General features: G+C 34.3%; 3 protein-coding genes across 3 annotated transcripts; 1 reads left to right on the forward strand and 2 right to left on the reverse strand.

Moving 5' to 3' along the window:
• Positions 1-119: 119 nt before the first annotated feature.
• LOC108850707 (receptor-like protein 30) lies at positions 120-2,918 on the reverse strand. The gene has a single exon (XM_018624190.2). The coding sequence runs from the start codon at positions 2,821-2,823 to the stop codon at positions 292-294; it is 2,532 nt and encodes an 843-aa protein (XP_018479692.2). The 5' UTR covers positions 2,824-2,918; the 3' UTR covers positions 120-291.
• Positions 2,919-9,010: 6,092 nt separating this feature from the next.
• On the reverse strand, positions 9,011-9,574 carry LOC108849504 (mitochondrial import receptor subunit TOM7-1). The gene has a single exon (XM_018623060.2). The coding sequence runs from the start codon at positions 9,487-9,489 to the stop codon at positions 9,289-9,291; it is 201 nt and encodes a 66-aa protein (XP_018478562.1). The 5' UTR covers positions 9,490-9,574; the 3' UTR covers positions 9,011-9,288.
• Positions 9,575-12,487: 2,913 nt separating this feature from the next.
• On the forward strand, positions 12,488-17,836 carry LOC108850708 (uncharacterized). Its single transcript, XM_018624191.2, has 2 exons — positions 12,488-12,728; positions 15,711-17,836. The coding sequence occupies exons 1-2, from the start codon at positions 12,488-12,490 to the stop codon at positions 17,834-17,836; spliced, it is 2,367 nt and encodes a 788-aa protein (XP_018479693.2).
• The last annotated feature ends 4,273 nt before the right edge of the window (positions 17,837-22,109 follow it).

Genomic DNA, 22,109 nt, shown 5'->3' on the forward strand with positions numbered 1-22,109 from the left:
AATGATGATAGTCTTATCTTCTGTGTATTATGGGAGCATAACACGGCCTGAGTGAGAGTCTCAGCTTTTGATTAGGTCATATAGCTTAACATGACCTCTGATTTCTTTGTGGTATACGATATTCAAACATTTCACTTTGAAAACGCAAATCTATAAATTTTCCCTACTATATAATACAACTTCAACGAGCTTGAAACGAACTCTTTATTACCAAACAGCATCACAACGTCACTTTTAAAGTTTCAAAATGTCTTCTTTCTTTCTGCAATAATCCGAAACATATAAAGGGATTTAGTGCACTCTTGTTGTACCACTTGGATTGTTTCGACGGAACCTTCTCATCAACCTTTCGTGTTTGTGAGAATTGAAGATATGTCCGATCACCAATCCGCAAATCACGCCAGGTCCGTAGGCTATTGCGGCTGCTATCCAGTTCAAAACATCTTCAGGCTCGGACGACGAGTCCTTGGGTTGTTGCGGTGGTGCTGCATCCGGGACATGGATTGGTCCACATATTTCCTCGAGACCATAGAGTTTGACGTTGTCTGCGAATGAAGAACAGTTTTGCCTTTGAAACTGCGTGCCGCGTGGCACTGGACCTTCGAGAAGGTTGTGGGAAAAGTCCATGTATGACAAGAAGGTGAGGTTGTCCAAATCAAGAGGAATATGACCAGAGAGGTTGTTGCGAGAGAGGTCGAGTGCTTCGAGATATGTTATATTCGCCAAGGTTGATGGAATGCTACTTGTGAATGAATTACCTGACAAGTTGAGGAGACGCAGTCCCTTCAACAAACCGATGGATTCAGGGATCTCTCCGCTGAAATTGTTTCCGGAAAAATCGATGGCTTTGAAGGCAAGTAAGATCTCGGAAAACTCTGTTTCTACACCTTTGTAGATCATAACCATTGAATTTTCATACATGCCTCTGTCCATTTGGTTGCCTTCGTACATAGGGAGATCAGACCAATCTTTTTCCCCTTTCCATACCGATGACATTTCAAGCCAGTTGGCAAAATAATCTCGTGGCAAGGTTCCACTGAAGTTGTTATGCGATATGTCAATGACACGTAGAGTTGAAAACCCAAAATCTGTGGAGGAGGAGGAAGGGGTATAGATTGGTCCATAAAATGCATTTGATCCCAGCAAAAGAACACGTAAACGTTCCAATGATCTCAACCAGGATGGAAACGTGTCTCTCAAATTGTTCCCTTTCAAATTCAGAAATTCCAAATAGTTGCAGCCGATCAAAGATCTTGGAAGCTTCCCCACTAACTGGTTGCCGCTAACGTCTAGTGACTTCAACTCTTGGGAGGAATACATATCCGGAAGAAACCCGCTTAGGTTGTTCTTTCGTAGACTTACCTCTTTAAGAAAAGGAGGGTTCAAAAAACATGGAGGAATGGAACCATTGAGATGGTTGTTGGACATATCCAAGAATTCTAATAATCTGACCTTACAGAGCCATTGGGGGAATGGTCCTCGGAGTGAATTCGAACCAAGATCAAAGGAAACTTTGTCAATCGAATCTTTGTCGTCGACAACTTTTCGTGGTTTCTCGAGGCTACTGAAATAATTATGAGAAAGCGTCAACCCATATACTCCCCACACGAAGCTAGGTACTTGACCTTCCAACTTATTGTAAGAGAGATCAAGAATAAAGAGGTAGACTAATTTGGACATAGATCCAGGGATTGGGCCAGTGAAACCGTTATGGCTTAGATCTAACTGTGACAGATTGGGGATACCAGATATGGAAACTGGGATTGGTCCTACGAAACTGTTATAGCCAAGAGCTAAAGATGAGAGCATCGCAAGTCCAGATATGGATTCTGAAACCCGAGAGAAATTATTATGAGAAAGGAGTAGAGTATCCACAGACGATGACGATGCATTATGAAACTCTAAAGATCCCTCGAATTGGTTCCCCTCCAAATAAACCGCTTCAAGTGATGGAATCTTTAACAGAGAAGCGGGAAAATTCCCAACAAAGGAGTTTCCACTCAGATCAATCTTGAGTAAGTTGTGGAGTCCACTCAAGTCAGGAACCGTGGATTTAAAGTGATTATAGCTAAGGTCTAAGTAGTACAAGCTGGTTAAATTTGGTAGAAAAAGAGGGAGATCATCTCCAGAGGTGAATTGGTTTTGAAAAAGATATAAAGCATTTAGCTTGGTGAGATTTAGAAATGAGATTGGAAAGGTACCGTTCAAATTGTTCATGGACAGGCTGACCGATAGTACTTGGTTTAGGTTGCCAAATGAAGGAGGAATTTCACCATCCAAGTGATTATCAGTGAGGTCAAGTTGTGTGAGTCGAGAAAGGTTTCCTAGTGAAGTTGGAAGCCTTCCTGTGAGATTGTTGGACCCAATGCTCAAGGAAGTTAGCTGGTTTAGATAGCCCAAGGAAGAGGAGATTTCACCATCAAAATGATTATTAGAGAGGTCAAGAACTCTGAGATGAGAAAGGTTTCCTAGTGAAGAAGGAATCTCTCCTCTGAGACCGCAATGGTCAAGGGATAGGTTACGAAGATGTTGGAGTGAAAAAAGACTGCTGTTTGTTTTCAAAGAGCCGTCCAGATAGAATGAGTCGAGGACGAGTGATATAACCTTTCCGGAATTACGATCGCATGTGACACCTTCCCAAGAACAGTAATCAGTGCTCCTGTTCCATGAATTTATTGGATCATCTGGGTCGGATGCATTGATGGGGAACTCGTTTTTGAACTCCAAAAGCGCATCCCTTTGGAGCCAAGGAGAAGCAAGAGTGTTGTGGTATATAAGAGAAACAAAGAAAACTAACAAGACATATTGGTTTGAACTCATCATATTCTCTCTCTCTCTCTTTTTTAATAAGAAAGTTCTGGGTGGTAAGTAATTATTCGTATCCAGCCTATGCTGCTCCTTTATAAATCTTTGGCTTCACGAGTCTCGCGTCAACTCTGTTGGATTTTCACATGATTTTTCCAAGTCTTCTATGGTCAATGAATCGTCTCATTTGGGTTTAAAATGACTAGCTCCCTTCATTTGTCTCCCTTACGGTACGCGTGACAAGTGACAGAGTATAGGATGATAGCCTTTTTTACTCCCTTATTGTTATAAGAAAAAATTACCTTCAGAGACACATTTTGACTTTGCAATAACATAATAAGGCACTTTGCACTTGCCACACACATTTTACCTGTTGAATGTCCATACTACCCTGTGCTATCAACATCTCTCTCGTTACCATTTTTTTAGTCAAACTCTCTCGTTACCTTTTGTTCCTAAACTGAATCTGTTTTTAGCATTATTAATTAAAACAAAATTTTAAATCGATTCCCAAATAGGATATCCACCGTCTATGAGCCATCATCGTTCCCGTCGTCCCTGGTTCGCGACCATTATCTTTGAGCCACCATCGTACCTGTTTCACGACCATCGTCTTTGAGACACCGAGTCCAACACTCTGCAAAAACTTCATGAATCCAAGCTCATGGATGCTCTAGAAGAAGCATCATAAGATGGGTTGCTCATCAATTCTCAAGAAATTGAAGGAAGAGACAAGCGACAAGATTTGCGGTCGTCGTCTCCATCACTCCACGAACTGTTGAGAAGCTTCGGACCCGCTGTCTCTTCGATTCAATCCATCTCAACCACATCCGATTTGCTTGATTCGAGATTGCTATGGCTAAAATGAACATTTTTCTTTTTTTCGATGGCTGGGAGTTACAAAGTTAATCTTAATTTATTGAGAGAAAGGTGAGACCTTTTTGCTTCTTTTGACGGGTCTCTTGCGATTAAAAATTTGTAGTCCATTGATGATTGTTCTTATCAGTTATATGGTTAGCTTTTCTTTTCAAAGTTGAAACCTTTAGTCATATGGTGTTTAATTGAATATGTATGTGTTGATGTGTTTTATCAAAGCTTAAAGCTTTATCGTTTCATGTGGACATAGATTGTATGGATGTGGTCGGTGTGGACATCGGTTTATGTGGATGTGGTCAGTGTGGACATAAGAGTTGGGGTCAAGTGCGAAGTGGTCAGAGGAGATGTGGATAACAGTGAATATTTGGCCGGTGTATTCCATGCTCTGGATTAGAAATCTAGGTCGAGAGATGGAAGTCTGCTAAAGAAGTCTCCACTCAGCCTTGGCCTTACTTAGCCGATGCTCTTAGCTGATGAACTTGTTAGGTATTAGCTCAATTGAATGGTATCCACAACTCTCTTGTGGTTCTTAGGTTTCCATCTTTCTTGTCTGAATCTGAGATTAGTTCACCATCTTTCTGGTAACAGTTTGCTTTGTTAGAGTACTCATCCTTTATTTATTTAAACTGATATTTCATTAGCTTTCGTTGATGTTTTGTAACTTGTTCTGTTTCTGGTCGCTATACATTTTAGTATCTGAATCCAAGCATCAAGCTTGTTACTGACATGTGTAATTATTTCGAATTTCAGTGTGATTGTTTTCTGCAATGTCTAAACTAAAAGACAGCCTGCTTCAGCTTTGAATCTCAGAGATGCTGCCTGAGTCTCACTCTTCTGCTTCTGGAAGAACTACCCTTCTTGGAGTTGATGTCTTGGGTCTTAAGAAGCGTGGACAGGGCCTACATTCTTGGAATCGTTTTTATCCCTCTGTAAGCACTCATGTCATGGATGTTGACAAGTTCACAATGACCCCTTTGGAAATACTCATGTCATGGAAGAAGAACTATGATCCTTTGGAAACACTTATGTCTTGGAGGAAGAAATATGATCTCTTTGGAAACACTCACGTCCATATCCACATTCTTCTTTTTTTCTGTCCACAAAATTGTCGTACATATATTTTAGTTTATGTTAAAATCAAAAAAGGTATATCAAAATGGGTGTTGAAATATAGATAAAAATATTATAATTTTTAATTGGAACAAATTTTATTTTAAATATAAAAAAATTTCCAAAGGACCGAAGAAATACATATTATAAGGGTGTAATGATATAATAGTCTTCTCTCTCAACCAACTCCGACGTTAAACACTACTCAAATTCACTTTTTTTCAAAAAAAAAAAATATTTGGTAAACCGTAGGATCTCCTTCAGCTTTTACAATCCGACGATCGCTATACGTCGCATAAACCTATAAAAAACCTTAATGTCGATATCATAGGAAACACGTTTCCTCTATCTGTTTTGGTCTCCACAAGACCGAAATAAAAGAAAAATAAAACTCATTCAGCTCTTCTATTTCTTAACCAAGAGAGAAGGATATAATTGTCATAACACAAGGGGGGGAGAAGGAGAAAGTGTCTGACTAGCGACAAGTGCCTAAATGTGTTAAAAAAAGGAAAATTGTGTCTGTCGAAGTAATCAACTCTTGTTATAACTATTTTACGATAAATACGCGTTCTGTATTTGTTTAGTTCTAAGTCTTCTATGGTCAATGTATGACAAGAAGGTGAGGTGGTCAATTGGGTTTAAAATGACTAGCTCCCTTCATTCGTTTCCCTTACGGCACGTGCAAGTGACATAGTCTATAGGATGATAGCCTTTTTTTTACTCTATAGGATGATAGCCTTTTTTACTCGCTTATTGTTAATAAATATTTTACGATAAATACGCGCTCTGTATTTGTTTAGGCTCCTTCCAAAGGGTTTACTGGTTTTCCTATTACCATCCGCAAACATAGCTTTTACGGTTCATAGCGGTTGTTGACATTTCGAAATAATCACAGAAAATGCTACAAATACAAATCGCTTCAAACCGCTCCAAATTTTTTAAAATCAAAATTTAGTTCCAGGTAGCGTTTGCGGTTGCGGGCGGTTGCGGAAGGATAATGTTTTTTTAAAAAAACATAATAAATAAAAATAATACTAAAAATAACCAATAAACATTTTAAATTAAAATAATAGAAATTGTAAAATATATTCATATTATATTTCAATTTATATTTAAAAATTAAAACTAAAATATTTTCTATAAATTTTTAAAATTTAATAATATGATTTTATAGATTTAAATTTTATATTTATCATATTATTATGATTTTTAATATTTTTATAATTACATAAAATGTAAATATTGTTAAATTATTGCTTAACAGATGTTGCGTTTGGTAGGTTAACAGTCATAAAAGTTCCGCAAACGCAACAATTTCTAACAGCTGTACCAATCGTACAAATCTCTAGAAAATGCTTAAAACTGCAACCACCTACACGCGCAAACTCCCGCAACCATAAACACAACCACTGCGGTTACACCAGTCAGACCCTAAATTCCTCTCTAGTTTTGATAGAAAAAGTTTGTTATTTTTTTTTTGTTTTTTGGAAGGTGCCTATTATCTTTTTCTTTTAGGTGACTATTATCGACTCACTACATAGCTTTAATTTTGATATAAGCGTTCATACAAAAAAAAAAATTATGTGTTAATACAAGAATATAAATAGTCTACTATATTTTAAAGCTGATTACAATTATGAAGATCGACAACCGATAATATTGTCAGACGTATGTGTATCTACATCTAACTTCGGAAAATAAAATTGAATCTCCTATAATCTACAGAAAAATTGCATAGTCTGAAATTCAAACCTCAAACATGAGTGTACAAATTTTTAATTTTAACCATTATGATATCAGGCTTCCACAACAAATCTTTAAATAACTATTTTTAGTTTTTGTTTCCTAAATAGCTTCCAAAATTTAAAGTTATCAAATTAGACTTGATTAAATATATAAATAACAATTTTATACTCATTCATAATTTTACTTAATTATTTATTAAATTAATAAGTAATAATTTACTAGAAAAATTGTAACATAATAAACTTGAAAATACTTTTTTAAAAAGTATTTCAGATTTGTTTTCTCAAAAAACGGTTTTCGAAAAACTTTATATTTTTATTTTATTTTATTTTGAAAGTATTTTTCTTAAAAGTATACAAGAAAACTTTCCTAAATATATATGATATCTTTGTGAATTTATAAATGTTTTTTTTTCTTGAATTCAAAAATATCTTCACCAACATGTAATTAGGCTTGTTGAAAGTAATATATATATATATATATATATATATATATATATATATACTTATTTAGGAATATGTAAGACCTCTTCCAGAATTTGATTTTTTGAGAAAAAATATACTTCCTCCGTTTCAGACTATTTGTCGTTATAGAGAATTTTTTTTGTTTCAAAATAAATGTCGTTTTATGATTTTAATGCAAAATTTATTAATAAGATTCTTCTGTTTATTTTCTATTGGTTGAAACATGGTTATATGTATATGTAATGATGTTTTTATTTTAAAATATATAAAATTAAATGTTTTATTAATATATGTGCATTAACTTAAAGCGACAGTAAACGTGAAACGGAAGGAGTATTATTTTCTGTAGTTTATATGGTGTTTTGCTAAATAGTTTGTCTGAAACTTTGTTGAAAATGTAATAGGTGATAAATAGAGTTTCCTCCACATGTTCTGGAATAACTCAGATTCATGTTACATTACATTTATCTATTTTTTAGAGTTTGATTTTCCGTTCAGAAACTCTATTAGATTATGGTGAATAGAGAGCCATATGCTTTTTATTCACCATACTTTTTATCATTTAAACCATTGGAGTTAAATAATTGGCTCAACACATAGCGCAATCTCGTATAAAATATCTGTAATAAACAAATGTGACTTCTGTTTTGACCAAAGTGCATTTCTCTCATCCTACCAGAGACAAACCTTACCAAAAAATCAATTTGAAAACAAACAACAACAAATTCTGAGAGCAAAAAGAACAAAACAGTTTCAATCGATCAAGAAGAATTCCAGTCTATTGGCTTCTTATGGTGTCTTTATGGATCAAGTACTACATAACTTATGTCGACATAGAGAAAGAGACTCCGAATTTGAGGCTTTCAGTGTTCAATGACTCAGGAGGTGAGGAAAACGGATATAGACCATCAGAGAACTTTCAAATCTGTTATACTGATAATATAAGTAAAGGCTACCTTGTACGATACAGTATTCATTAACCATATCTGAGAGGCTTGATGAGTTATTCCCAATCTTTTTACATTTTTAATTAGTTTATTGGCACCATCAGTCCAGCAGCTAGGAACAAAAGAGAGGCTTGATGAGTTATTCCCAATCTTTTTAAAGGCTACCAATTGGCTTAAGCTTCTCACCACTGATCCCGTGGCTATGGACATATGGACTGCAAGAAACTAATTGGTGTTTGAAGGCAAAGTTTTTCAGGTGGAAGACATAATCTCAAAGTCAGAGGCAAGAACTTGGGAAGCAGCAAACCTCAAGAAAGGCAAAGAGCAATCAAAGAAGTCTGCTACTACTACGTGACTCTCTTTTGTTCCTAGCTGCTGGACTGATGGTGCCTGGTAGGAGAAGACAAAGGTAGGAGGAATGGGCTGGATCATCAAAAATGTGGAGGGTGAAATGCTCTGCAGAGGCTCTACCGACCCACCCTTTTGTTTGCTCAGCATTGATGGCGGAAGCATTAGCCATTCGAGAAGCTCTCATCAAAACCAAAGAACTCAACCTTCAGAGTGGATGTGAATGATATTGCAGGTGTCCTTCATGACATAAGGAATCTTGCCACTCTCTTCTGTCAGTTATCTTTTAGTTTTATTCATCGTTGAGAATTGTCAAACTGACTCTTTGGCACAATCACGTCTTGAAAGTTTGAATGTTTACGTCTTGAACGTTTGAATGCTTTGTAAACTCTTTCAGTTTAAGTAATCTCGACTCTTTCATGTCGAGCGTTAGTGTTTGGAATACAGTACCAACAAGTTTCTCAGTTCCCTCTGTTAAATTGGATATTTTCTTGGTACTACATTGTGTATACAAAGACACCTGCAGGATAGCTATGTCACTCTACGCTCTAATATGAAGTGCAAGTTACAACTGCCGAAGTGAATCAATTCTGGTTAGAATGTAAATCGTAATAGCGACAGAACCTGACATCAACCTTGATGCAGCAGAAGTTGTAAAGATGATACAAGACATTGGAATAACACAGCTAATAATTTCAATTCTCAAAGAAGAAAAGTCAAACGTGAAACTTTGAATAAGAAGAAGATCCCAGCGAACACAGATTCAAAGCGTGAATTCGATATCACATTATCGTAAATCAAATTGATTCCACACAGAGAGTATAAGAAGCATAGATAAAGCATTCTAGAACACAGCTAATGAAAAACATAAAAAAGATCCGGCGAATCAAAGACGACGCACGCGTAAAGATATAGAGCCAAACCAGAGAAACATCGGAAACGATTGATCTGAGCTGGTTTTGACGATGATGGTGATGAAATAGAGCGATCATTCAGACGGGGCTAAGAAGCTGGAAGAGATGTGGCTTGGGATCGGAGTTCATGCCGATGACGATGATGAGAGGGATGAATCCGTAGTGAGTCGCGACTTTGGCCTTTTTCAGAGACCAATTGGTCCATTCCTTGACGAGGTCCAACTTGGAAGAGGAGGAAGCTCCCTTCGATCCTTTCCCTTTTCCTTTCAGCGAATCCATCGATTTCGATCTCCGAGTTTTCGCTTTCTCTCTGTCGATGTCCGATTCGGTTGCGTAGAATTTCTTTTGTCTAATTCCAAAACCCTAAGCCGTCTTTAATTTATTGATATACTCTCTGGATGGTCCAGAGGGTTCTGAAAGCCCACGTGAATTCTCTGGCTGTAACTGGTTATTCCTAAAAGGAATACATGGAATAAAATGAATAAATATATGTGAAATGAAAAAAAATTGGAATGATAAGTAATACGGAATAGAAACTGATTTTTTTTTTGGAATTGGAATTTCAATCATTCCACACATTCACGAACCTTTTTAATATGGAACAAATGGAACATATTTTACAAAGGATTTGTTTTTAAGTTTTATTCCATTTCTGGAATACATGGAATTGATTTTAAAAAGCTTTCCATCTAACTGGCAATTTTTTTTTGGAATTCTATGGAACGATGCATTCCAAACAATTCCATTCCAAAATTTATCATTCCAGTTACAGCCTCTGTTTATCTATATTTTTCAACTTTGTAGCATTTGATTTGTGGGTCAAATTTTCATAACTCAAAACTTATTCTCAAATAGTCTCTCTCTTAATCTCTCCTTTTATTTGTGGTTCAATTTATTAACAAACTACATTGGTCAAAAGTTTTAGTTAGTTTGTGCAGATTGTCCTTAGTTGCTATGACTCCACCACAATGATAATTGCTTGTGCAATCATATAAACTTTTAGAGTATCCAAAAATACTTGGTAAGAGCTTTTAGAGTAGCTAAAAATACATATCAATTAGGAGTAACACAGTAAAAACTCGATAAACTAATATTTTCTTAATTAATAAACACAATAATTTAATAAATTTGTTTTGTATCAAATTAGATTAATGTAAAATACGATATAATTGGATAAGATAATAATAATATTTTTAAAAAGTCTTAACTAAATATATGGTCCGAAGTTATAGTAGTTGTATAACGCTGATTACAACACTTATTATCTTATATAGAAATAATAGTAATCATTCGATTGATTGTGAATTTCTTGTTGCATTCTATCTTTAGTAATACCTTTTTCACAAATTTCTTGAAGTGTATTCTAGTAATGATTTGATGAAGAGTTTCGCTTTAAAATATTCCACAAAGAGATCAAAACTGCACAAAATATTCTCCCTTTGTTGCAGCCAACCAATATGAACTACTTTCCACCAAGATCACTCCAAAGTTGCAACTATATGTTATGATTCTAAATCATACAACTCAGCTTCCGGTTCATAATCATCACACTCCTAGAGAAAAGTGAAGGTTCCCAAAGCTTTTTTCACTTAACGATCAAAAGAACAAATTTGGAGGCAATGGTATGGTTGATAATTTGGCATGTTAGCGAAAAGAAATCAACAATATTAAAGAGTATTTTTTATTTTAGAAAATGGTCGTCATCATTTTGATATTAAACAGTGTAGAGAGTATTTTTATGGGATTTTTCAGTGTTTTCATGTTATTAAACATAACATATTTCTAAGTAATTGGACCTCAACAATGTTATACCGACATTTAAGAAATAATTGGGCGTCAACACTGTTAAACCGACACAATTAAGAAACACGAAGAGCTATCTCTCTTATATTTTGAGAAGTTAGGAAAAATTTCATATGTGTCGCACTCATATTAATTCTCACGATGGTTGATTACACTGATACTATATTGTTCAGAACTATTATTGATTTTTTAATGAGTTTCATTTTTATTTTTTTCCAAATAACATATATAATAAAAAGAAATTTTTATAAAGTTAAAAAAAATCAAAACGAAAATATATGTATATAATATGATTTCATTAAAAAGGAAAGTACAGAAAATAGTAATATTCCATTTAAAAATATTTTTAAATAACAAAAATATAATTTTGAGGTAGTAAAATACTTTCTTTATATCTATATTTTATTATATGTGAAATATATGTTTGATATAATGTGATTTCATAAAAATGAATTCACACAAATAATCTTGATATTATAAAGATAAATATTATTTATTTTGAACATTATTTAAAAAGATACAAAATAAAATTTCAAGGTAATGGAAATATCTTTTTATATATCCATCTATATGATTAAATAAAATAACATAAACTGATATATGTTTAATTCACTAAAGTATTTCATAATTAGTATTGTTGAAATGTTTTTTTCTTATATTTAGTTGACTATAATATATTTCAATTACGTCAAAAAATATCTATAATTTATATATTACTTATACAATCACAATTTTTTTATTGCTGATTTTAAGATGTACTAAAAACTAAATAAAAAAATTTACAATAAACATCTTTTGTTCAAATAATTACAAAATATTTTTTAAATAACATGACACTATATACTTTAACGAGGTAGATATATTATATTTTATCATTATTAAAATGATTTGTTTTCTTAATCGATGAAAATACATGCACATTTAAACGATGAATACAATGTTTGAAAATATATATAAAATCATATATCAAATAAAGTTATATAATATTATTAATATAAATTATGCATAAAAGCTCTAAATTAATTTAAATTAAAAGTAAATATCAATCAATTATTATAGTATATCCCACTATATATTAATTCAGAAGTCAATTTAGTGATTTTTGCTTACGTGTTGATCATAGGTGAACTCTTACAAAATTGATATAATTTGATTGGTTGATGATTTTTAATTTTTATTTATTTTAATTAGATCTAAAAAGTTAAGTCTATAACCAAATAATATCATTTGCCAAATGATTTACATAATATTACAAATAATGACTTATGGTAACTAATTGTTGGAATTATAGAAAGAGAAATAAATTGATGATTTTTATATTTATAAAATACATAAAATAATAAATGAAAAGCATTTTATATAAATCAACATAATGATTTTATATTCTTATTTAAAAGCATTATGTATTATATAAATTATCATAATAACTATTATCATAATAACTATTAGCATTATGCATTTAAAAGCATTATGGATGGAAGCACAGAATACGAATACTCAGATTCAAGGGAGACAGATTGATGAAATCCTCCCTGTATCAAGACCAGAGAGATGGTGTTTCACTGATGGTTCATGGAAAGACAAAGAGAAAGCCTCAGGACAAGGTTGGTATAGTACTCTAGAAGGTTTTGATAGTTTAATGGGAGCAAGGAATGTCAGAGCGAGTCTCTCTCCCCTTCATGCTGAAGTCGAGGCGCTGATATGGGCAATGGAATGTATGAGAAATTTACGTCAGTTCAGGGTTACGTTTGCAACGGATTGTTCCCAATTGGTGAAGATGGTTTCGGAACCAGAGGAATGGCCAGCTTTTGCAAGTTATTTGGAAGACATAAAGACCCTTAAAGACGTTCTCATCAACTCAGAGATAATTCATGTACCACGAACGCAGAATATGCAGGCGGACAAACTAGCACGAAGTGTAAGGATTCAACCGTCTTTTGTTGTTCACATGGATGCAGAGTTGCCGGCTTGGTTTTCCGAGTCTAGATGAGAGTTTTGTTTACGCTAAAAAAAAAACTATTAACATTTTCTAAGGTTCTTATTATATGTTTTACAAATCATCAATAAAAACACTTATCAAATTATTTATCTTTGCTTATTGTATATTTTAAATAAGAGTTTCAAAGTCATCTATGAGAGCTTATAAATTAGTTTATAAAATTATTTTAAAATCTCATCATATTATCCTACTAAATATTAATTGAGAAATCATTTAGAGCACTTCCAATGTAAAATTTTAATTTTTACTCCAAAATAGAGTTAGGGTGATTATAGAGTAAAAATGCTTCAATCATATTCCATTTTCTATTTCATAATAGAGTAATGAACAAACAAAAAATAAATTACTCCACTTATAGAGTAAACTTCATTATGAAGTAAGAAATAGAATATGGTTGAAGCATATGTTACTCCATAATCACTTTTACTCAATTTTAGAAAAAAATGGAGTAGGGATGAATATTTCTTTAGGAGACTTTTATTTTATGTGTCGATCATTTATGAAATCTTAAAAAATTATTATAAATTGATTGGCCAATAATTTTTAGTTTTTATTTATTTTAATTAGACTTAAATTGAAAAAATAAGTTTATATATCACTTACCAAATAATCTACATAATATTACAAATAATTGAGTGGCTGATCCGCGTTTGTTTTTCATCGTTATGGCCTATTTCTATCTCACTTTTGTTACATCAAGACTAGATAAACTCCATTATCTAATGGCAATTTGAAGTTAAGAAAATATTACAAATAATTATTTATGATAACTAACTGTTGAAACTATAGAAAGAGTAATAAATGTTTGATTATTTTTTTATATTTATAAACTACATAAAATAATATAGTTTAAGGTATTATAATAACTATTAATGTCTTATTAAAATCGATATAATGATTTTACATTCTTATATAAAGCCTTATATTTGTATATGGCCTTATATTTGTATATAAGGTATTATAATAACTATTAATGTCTAATAAAATTCATACATGCTTTATAAATCATTTATAAAAATACAGATACATTTATAAAATGTATTATAATTTGATTTGTTAATGAATTTTTAATTTTATTTATTTTATGAGTAAGAAAATCATTTCTAGAACCACTTTTATCAATATCCAAATGACCTAAATATATTGCAAAAAGTAATTTATGGTAATTAAATATGTGATTTATATATATATATAATGCTTCATAAAATCATTTTTAACAATCAAGTATTTATAAACTGTATAAAATATTTCAAAGTTTCAGTACTATATACCTTCAAAACTTACAGTAGTTTTATTAAGAACTGAATCATGAATGTTATATATAACTAATTTTACTACAATTATCAATACAAAATATCAAAAAAATTAATACCATACTATCTTTGTCTGTATATGTTTATGGGTCCTTATTTGTTGTTTTTAACTTTCAATAAAACTTTTTTCTTTGTCTGTATATGTTTATGGGTCCTTATTTCTTAACCATTGTTCTTTAACTGAAACTGGAAGCATTTTCAATGTAGGTCTGCTAAAAAACTGTGTATGTTGTTCATCATGAATTGATATAGATAGATTGGGGAAATGAGCTAGCTAATGCACATGGTGTGACTTGTTCTAGTCCGGTACAATTCATCAAATATTTGGTACGACATATTGTTTTTTATGTTTTGGAATGAGGTTTGCGACTTTGTAAGAAATAGATGTGTATACTAATGTTGCTTCTAAGTTCTAAAATACACTTGGTATACAATGGAATAAGAAAAAAGCGAAAACAAATTACCATATATTGCTGTCAATTAGTGGGTTTCTCTTTTTTTCTGATTAAAGTTTTAACTACCGAAATTAGTAAAATCTAGCTGTCGAAAATAAAGAAGGAGACCCAAAAATGGAACACATTATTGTGTGACAGACCTGATGGAGTTCTCTAACAAAGGGAAACGGTGGTGTGTAATAGAAAAGCTACAACCTTTGGTATCTCTTGGCCGACAAAAATCACCCCAAAGACGGCAACGGAATAACATCAACACTCTTCTGCAAGTAATCAAGTAAAAAAAAAGTTACTACAATTAAATTGTTTCTGGTCCTCTCATCTTCCTGTTTTCTCCTCTAGTCAGCTCAATTTTGTCTGAAAATTTTGAAATTCAGAGTTTACATCATTTGAGCTTTAGTTTTTTTTCTTAAATTCATTTGAGCTTTAGGGTTTATCTAAATCACCTTCTTTTTAGAAAGATTTCTCTTTTATCTCACCTTGCTAACTCTTATAGTGTTGTTTCCACTGCTAACTTATGAAGTTGAGCTGTTTTAGGGTTTCTTATTGTTATAGTGTTCTTTGACTTAGCTGAAGAAGGCTCATGGAGACAAGAAAGCAGTGCCGGCTTAGGATATGGGACGGTCAGTGCGACCGCCCCAGGGCCCACGCCAAATAACTTTTTTTTCGTTTTATTAACATACATAATATTAACCGAACAACTATAATTGTTTTAATTACTTACGTATATATGCATGTGGTCTCGAAGATTAAATGATATGTGTTATTACAGGGCCCAAAAATTCATTTTAATAATTTTAATAAGTGTCTAAATATTAAAAATTAATAATCATACGGTCCAAAAAATATTTTTGCCCAAGGGCCCAGATTGGTATTGAGCCGGCCCTGCAAGAAAGATTCCTGTGTTCTGTTATTGGAACGGTTGTATCAAAGATGGCCCTGACGGTCCATTCTACCAAGAAGGATCAATCCCCAGAGTGATGAGAGTTGAGAGCAAGACTGATTTACCCACATTCTTGAACGATCTGCATAGAGTCACTGGGTTTGATAAGGCTAAGTTCCAGATTGATTTGATTGGTAGATACCCTTCCATCGTTCAACAATCCCTTGTCAAGTATATGCGTTTGCCCATTGTAGATGATTCTAGTCTTGAGACAATGCTTGAGGTTCCAAGCTACCATCCTTCCATCACCAACATTGAGTTGTATATAGAGGTCAAACCGCTGGTTTCTGATGGGTCTAGAAAGCGCAACCGGCAAGAAGATTCTATTGTTGATGCTGATGTAAATGCCAATCTTAGAGATAGCAGTGACAGGTGGACTGAAGATGGAGAGAGCACAGAGGACAGAAACTGTGGAGATGGTGGGGCTGCAGAGAAAATTCCACATAAGAAGAAGCTGTTGATTTTGTCTAGCTCATGGCTCGATGAAAGCGAGTTACAAATAGGGATGCTTTTCAGAGACAAAGAAGAGCTGGATAACGCAGTGAAGCTCTACTCTGTGAGAAGGCAAAGAGAGTATCATGCATACGAATCTTCAGCTACTTTTGAGTGCAAGAATGGCGGCTGCGGATGGATTCTCAAGGCAGCTGAAACGAAGAAAGGAACTGGCTTCAAGATAACTAAATACAGAGGTCCACATACCTGTAAGCCATCAGATGTGTGCTCAGATTTTCTGGCGGGTGAGCTCCAAGGACTAATAAAGGCTCAGCCTTCACTCTCTACCTCGGAGTTGATCAAGTGGGTGAAAGAAGAGTTTGGCTACACAGTCTCTGGTGATAATATGTGGGAAGCTAAAAAGAAAGCCATCACTTCAATCTTGGGAGATTTGGACAAGAGTTTTAGCGTGTTGCCCAAGTTCATGGATGCTCTTTCCTCATCTAACAAGATGGTAACGGACTTGCAATACTCTCTTTCTCCTGATCATCCTAAAGAAGCATCGTTTCGTTCTGTGTTTTGGGCGTTTCAGCAGTCGATCAAAGGGTTTCCTCACTTAAGACCAATGATCATGGTTGATACGGTGGAGCTGAGCAGTAAACACTCTGGAAAACTGTTGGTAGCTGCTGGATTCGACGCCGGAAACAGACTTTACCCACTTGCGTTTGCGATTGTTGTTACTCAAGAAAGCTTTTCAACAGAAGAGTCTTGGCGTTGGTTCTTTGAATGCATCAGAAAGAAAGTAACGCAGAGGGAAAGTCTTTGTCTGATAACAAGTCCGGATCCTGAGATAATTTCAGCTCTCAACGAAGAACCTGAATGTCGTCAGTGGGCACAACACAGGTTCTGTCTCAGGCATCTCTGCTTAAAGTTTTACCAAGTTTTCCATAGTAATCTCATGACAGAGCTTGTTTACAAGGCTGGATCCTCAAGGTACGTATCAAGTTTTGATTACTACTTGAAAAAGATCGAAAAGATGAATCCAGAGGCTAAAGAATGGTTAGATCAGTTACCTAGGCAGCAATGGGTGCTGGCTTATGACGATGGTGGGATCAGGTTCGGGATCATGGAGACAAACTCGATCTTTACTACTTACGGTTTCGTTAACAAAGCTCTTGATCTTCCGTTTACGACCTGCGTCTTGTTGATATTCGATCACTTGGCAGAGGTTTTCAAAACTCGTCGTTGTCTTATCAGCGAATCAGTGAAAAGAGGAGACAAGTACGTTAAGCGCGTCGTGACAAAGCTTGACGAGTACGCGGTAGCCTCTAGAGCACACAGTGTGTTACAAGTAGACCAAACCGGACAACGGTTTCAGGTGACGGAAGGGGTGAAAGTTGGAAAGAAACGGTATTTTGTTCATCTCGGGGATGGGGTTTGCGCGTGTGGGGTGTGGCAACTCTGCAAGTATCCGTGTTCTCACGTCTTGGCTGTTTGCAGGAAGCTTAATAATATTGATCATTTGCAGTATGTTAATGACTACTACAGTACACAACATTCTCTTGAAGTTTATGCAGCTGGCTTTAATCCGGTTCCAGGAGTCTCTGATTGGCCGGAAGCTACTGAGTTTCCAAGACTGGTTCCTCCGGGAAGTCGCCCGGATGTCCGGACAGTGAGTCAGTGACTACGGAGCCGCTGTTGAGAGTTTGATTCCTTGAGTAAGTCCTGCAAGTGGAGAAGATGAATCTGTGAGAAGAAGATAATCAAAGTTGTAAGTAGAAGAAGATTCAAGTCAACACCAAGTCAAAGCTGAAGTCAAGATTGTACCAAACCGTAACAAGAAACTAGTCAAGTTAAGTCATTAGTTAGTTAGTTTTTAACTAAGTTAAAAGTCCAAGAGTTGTCCTATGGAGTTGTTAAGAAGTTGTTAGAAGAGTTGTTAAGTTGGAGTAAGCTAGTATCTAGATGACTGTAGCGATGGCGCATGAACAAGAAATCATGATTAGAGTAAGTAGAAAAGTCACTGTGAGTATGCAAGAATGAATGAAAAAAAATTGTTTGGTAAAACAAAGTCTTGCACAGCAAAAACAGAGAAACAAAAACAGAGAAAAAGAGAGTAAGAAGGAGAAGAGATACAAACCTGAGCTAGAATGACAATAGCCACTGAGAAGAGGAAGTGACATCACGCACGTGTTGGCTGATAAGCTCAAAAGAGTATTACATGATGTGCGTAGTCCAGAGGGCTAGAGCCGATCTTGACACTAAGCCCAAAACTAAAGATCACAAGCCCAACTATACTTGATCACCTACACTCGGCCGTATTTACAATACAAAACCTGATAATTGTTAGTTTCCTTTTTATTTTTTGAACCAAAGAAAAATAATGTTTAGTTTCCTTTTATTTATTAAAGTCGGTTGAAAACTTTGTTAACACAATTGGGATAAGGAAAATTCGAGTGTTATAAATAAGAGAGGTGGCCAAGGCTCTTAGTTCTAAAGCAGAAATTAGGTTAAAACCCTTATTCTGATTCAAATTTCAAACCATTCCTTGTGTTGTGAAGATATGGCAGAACGCAAATGCGTAAACAAGTATTATCCGGCAGACTTTGATCAGAAGAAGATACCTCCGAAGAATCATCAGGAAAAAAATCGATTTATGCTTCCGGTGCCTGCTCGTTGCAACAATTGTGGTAATTACATGTCGGAGGGCACCAAATTCAATAGCCGTGCAGAACAAGTCACCGACGAAACCTACCTAGGGATTAATATTTATAGGTTCTACTTCGAGTGCACAAACTGTTCCGCCGAGCTGACCATTAAAACTGATCCAATGAACGGTGGTTATAGTGGTGGTGTGACACGATAAGTCACAAAGCTTATTATTCAGCATTGTCTTTTCCTAATTTTGATTTCTTATAAGCTTTACTTCTTTCCTTTCCCTAATCCGTTTTAACTTTTCTACGTTTTTGGTTTTTCTTCTATGTGATGTGGCCTCACTGCATATTGAGAATCATATACAATCAATAAACTATCTTCTTCAGCTATTACTTATCTTGCTAAGTTCATACAAAGGGGTTTGCATTCGAACTTTGTCTTTCGAGTTGATCATTCTTTATGCCTTTGTTTACCCGTTCTTCAAATCCGCATACGATGAGCTCAAGTCTATGAAGTCTAGACAAGCGTCCATTCAGTAAAAACACAAGTAAATTTTTTTTCCCCTGATAGCACATAGGTCATATGACCCACGTCACCCTTAAACTACGTCTGCTAGTGGAAACACTCTTTGTAAATCGTCAGTCTCTCAGTAGCGACAATATGATTGTGTAGATAATCGAAGGTTGCATAAGGCTTATTTGGCAGAAGAAAAGAGTAAAGCAAAGCTTTGGAATGAATCAAAGTTTAATGCACTTGAAAAGGAAGAGTTTAAAGAGCATTGTTCTTCAGCATGAAAACAGAGTTATCCGGCTTTAAACCAAAACATGATACTTAATATTTTTCGTACTGTCCGACTCTCTAAACAAAGATTACTACTAAGCAGGAGAGGAATCAGTCGAGAATTTCAGACGTATTCCCTACGACCGCTTTTTCGATGAATATGTTGAATCCAAAACTTTTCATCTGAAATTTGTTTGACCCACATAAACCAAATTTGGTTGAACTTAGAACATCACGAAACTAAAATTAACAAATACTTAATTATACATACATAAAACACTTGAATAAATACATAAGGACATCTCCTTGTACAAAAACCTACCTTGCCCATACATTAACATGACCCACATAAACCAAACCGGTTTTCTTACACACACCTTCCCAAAAACCTTCATTAAACCGGCTAGCATATTTCACAGACAAAAACGACCAACTTCCCATATTTCACAAACAAAATGCACCAACTTCTTTAGCCGATTCTAATACATACGAAATTACCCCTAAATTCAAAACCAAACTTACCGGTTCAGTTTGGTGTGGTCCAACGGCAGACTGATCTTTCAGGCCTTTTTCTTACCGGTGGATCGTTTTCTGCTTGTTACCGACTTACTTCCCTGAGCTGATTTGTTTTGCGGTGGCGCTGTTGGCACTGGCCGGACAACTGACGGCGGACTACTTCCAGGAGGAAACAGTCGTGGAACTTCAGAAGCTTCCGGCCAATCAGAGACTCCCGGAAGTGGATTAAAATCAGCTGCGTAAGTTCCAAGATAATTCTCCACGCTGTAACAGTCGTTTACGTACTGCAAATGGTCACTCTCAATCCTCCTGCAAACCGCCAACACGTGCGAACACGGAAACTTGTAAACTTGCAATAGCCCACACGTGCAAACCCGGTCGTTGAGCTTAACGATATATCTATTATATCCTCCTCCATCTTGCTTCACAACCGCAACCTGAAACCTCACTCCGATTGGTTCTAATGGCAATACATCGTGTGTTCTAGAAGCTACATTGTACTCTTCAAGCTTTTTCATGACATGTTTAGAAAACTTATCTTCTCTGTTTTTCAATGAATCTTCACGTCGAGATTTGAAATGATTTGCCACGTAATCAAAGATTAGCAAGATACAGGTTGTAATTGGAAGATCACGGACTTTGTTTACGAAGCCGTAAGTCGCAAAGATCGTGTTTGCGTTCACGACACCAAATCTTATCCCACCATCATCAATTTTCTTTTATTTTGCAAATAATATTTCACTAATCTAGAGTGGCGGAGCCAACCAATCATATCACTGGGTCAATGTGTTAAATCAGAAACATTTTAACTTTGTTCAAAATATGGTTTTATATTAAAATTCACATTGCTCACATGAGCATTCCTTCGGCTGGGCAAATAAACCGAATTCAAAAATCGGAACCGAATCCGATCCGGTAAAAATGAATCCGAACCGATACGATTCTTGTTTCTTGGTATTTCGGGTTATGGGTATTATCCGAACCGAACCCGAATCTAAATGGATATCCGATAGAACCCGAAACATTCAAAACCCTATGAAGAATTTATACTAAACATGATCTCAATTCATTAGATGTATTCAAAATACATTAAGATATATTGAACATCTAAAATATTTATATACTAGATTTTGACCCGCGGTTTAAAACCGCGGGATATTTTATGATGAATTTTTTATCAACAACATTATTAATAATGATATTAATTTGTAAGATTTTTGTCTATTTTAAATATTTTTGTATTTAAATCAACATTTTTAAACCCGACATAAATCTGCGATCGAACCGGTGATCCGAAATGTAATACAGTTAGAGTTTTAAGAAATGTCATTATTTTAAAATCCAATAAACCAGCAAAAATGCTAAACCCCAAAGGAACCGTTGAACCGATGAATCATCCAGTTTGATTTAAATTTTTAATTTTAAAGTTAATTTCAAATTTAGCATTAGATATTTAAATACTTATTAACTTAAATCTTATTATATTTTTATGTCATATCTCTATGTTAGATTATGTAATAAATTAAAAATATTAAAATTAATAAATATTTAAATATCAAATGATAAATTGGAAATTACGGGTTTCGTTTTAAATCAAATACCTATTTTTTGAACACCGACTTAGATTATATAGTTTTCATGAAATTAGGGATTTTGTTTTATCATTTCTTAATTTTCAGAAAATCTAGTATTATAGCCATGAATATTGCTTCTGTGGATACTCAGAAACTACTTACCATAAAAATCGTTTTGGAAATCTTAGCATTAATAATCACGATATATATTCTTACCATATAAATAGGCTAGATGTTAGGCTTTTTGTTATTATTAGTAAATGCATTAGACTTAATTATATGATATAGTTTGATTTAGTTGACTTAATTATATTGTATAGTTATTTTTAAATTTTTTACCTAGAAATAAGTTAGGTCCAACTTTGTGTTTCTATTTTAATAAGATAGATTACATAAAGTTTGGTGGTTCAATTTCATGAAGGTTGATGGTTA

The sequence above is a fragment of the Raphanus sativus genome, chromosome 4, assembly GCF_000801105.2.
Source record: "Raphanus sativus cultivar WK10039 chromosome 4, ASM80110v3, whole genome shotgun sequence".
Taxonomy (NCBI): domain Eukaryota; kingdom Viridiplantae; phylum Streptophyta; class Magnoliopsida; order Brassicales; family Brassicaceae; genus Raphanus; species Raphanus sativus.

Coding starts and splice junctions, on each gene's coding strand:
- LOC108850707 (XM_018624190.2), bottom strand. CDS start 2,823: ATGATGAGTTCAAACCAATATGTCTTGTTAGTTTTCTTTGTTTCTCTT.
- LOC108849504 (XM_018623060.2), bottom strand. CDS start 9,489: ATGGATTCGCTGAAAGGAAAAGGGAAAGGATCGAAGGGAGCTTCCTCC.
- LOC108850708 (XM_018624191.2), top strand. CDS start 12,488: ATGGAAGCACAGAATACGAATACTCAGATTCAAGGGAGACAGATTGAT. Junction 12,729..15,710: donor GCTGATATGGGCAATGGAAT/GTATGAGAAATT, acceptor GTTGTATCAAAG/ATGGCCCTGACGGTCCATTC.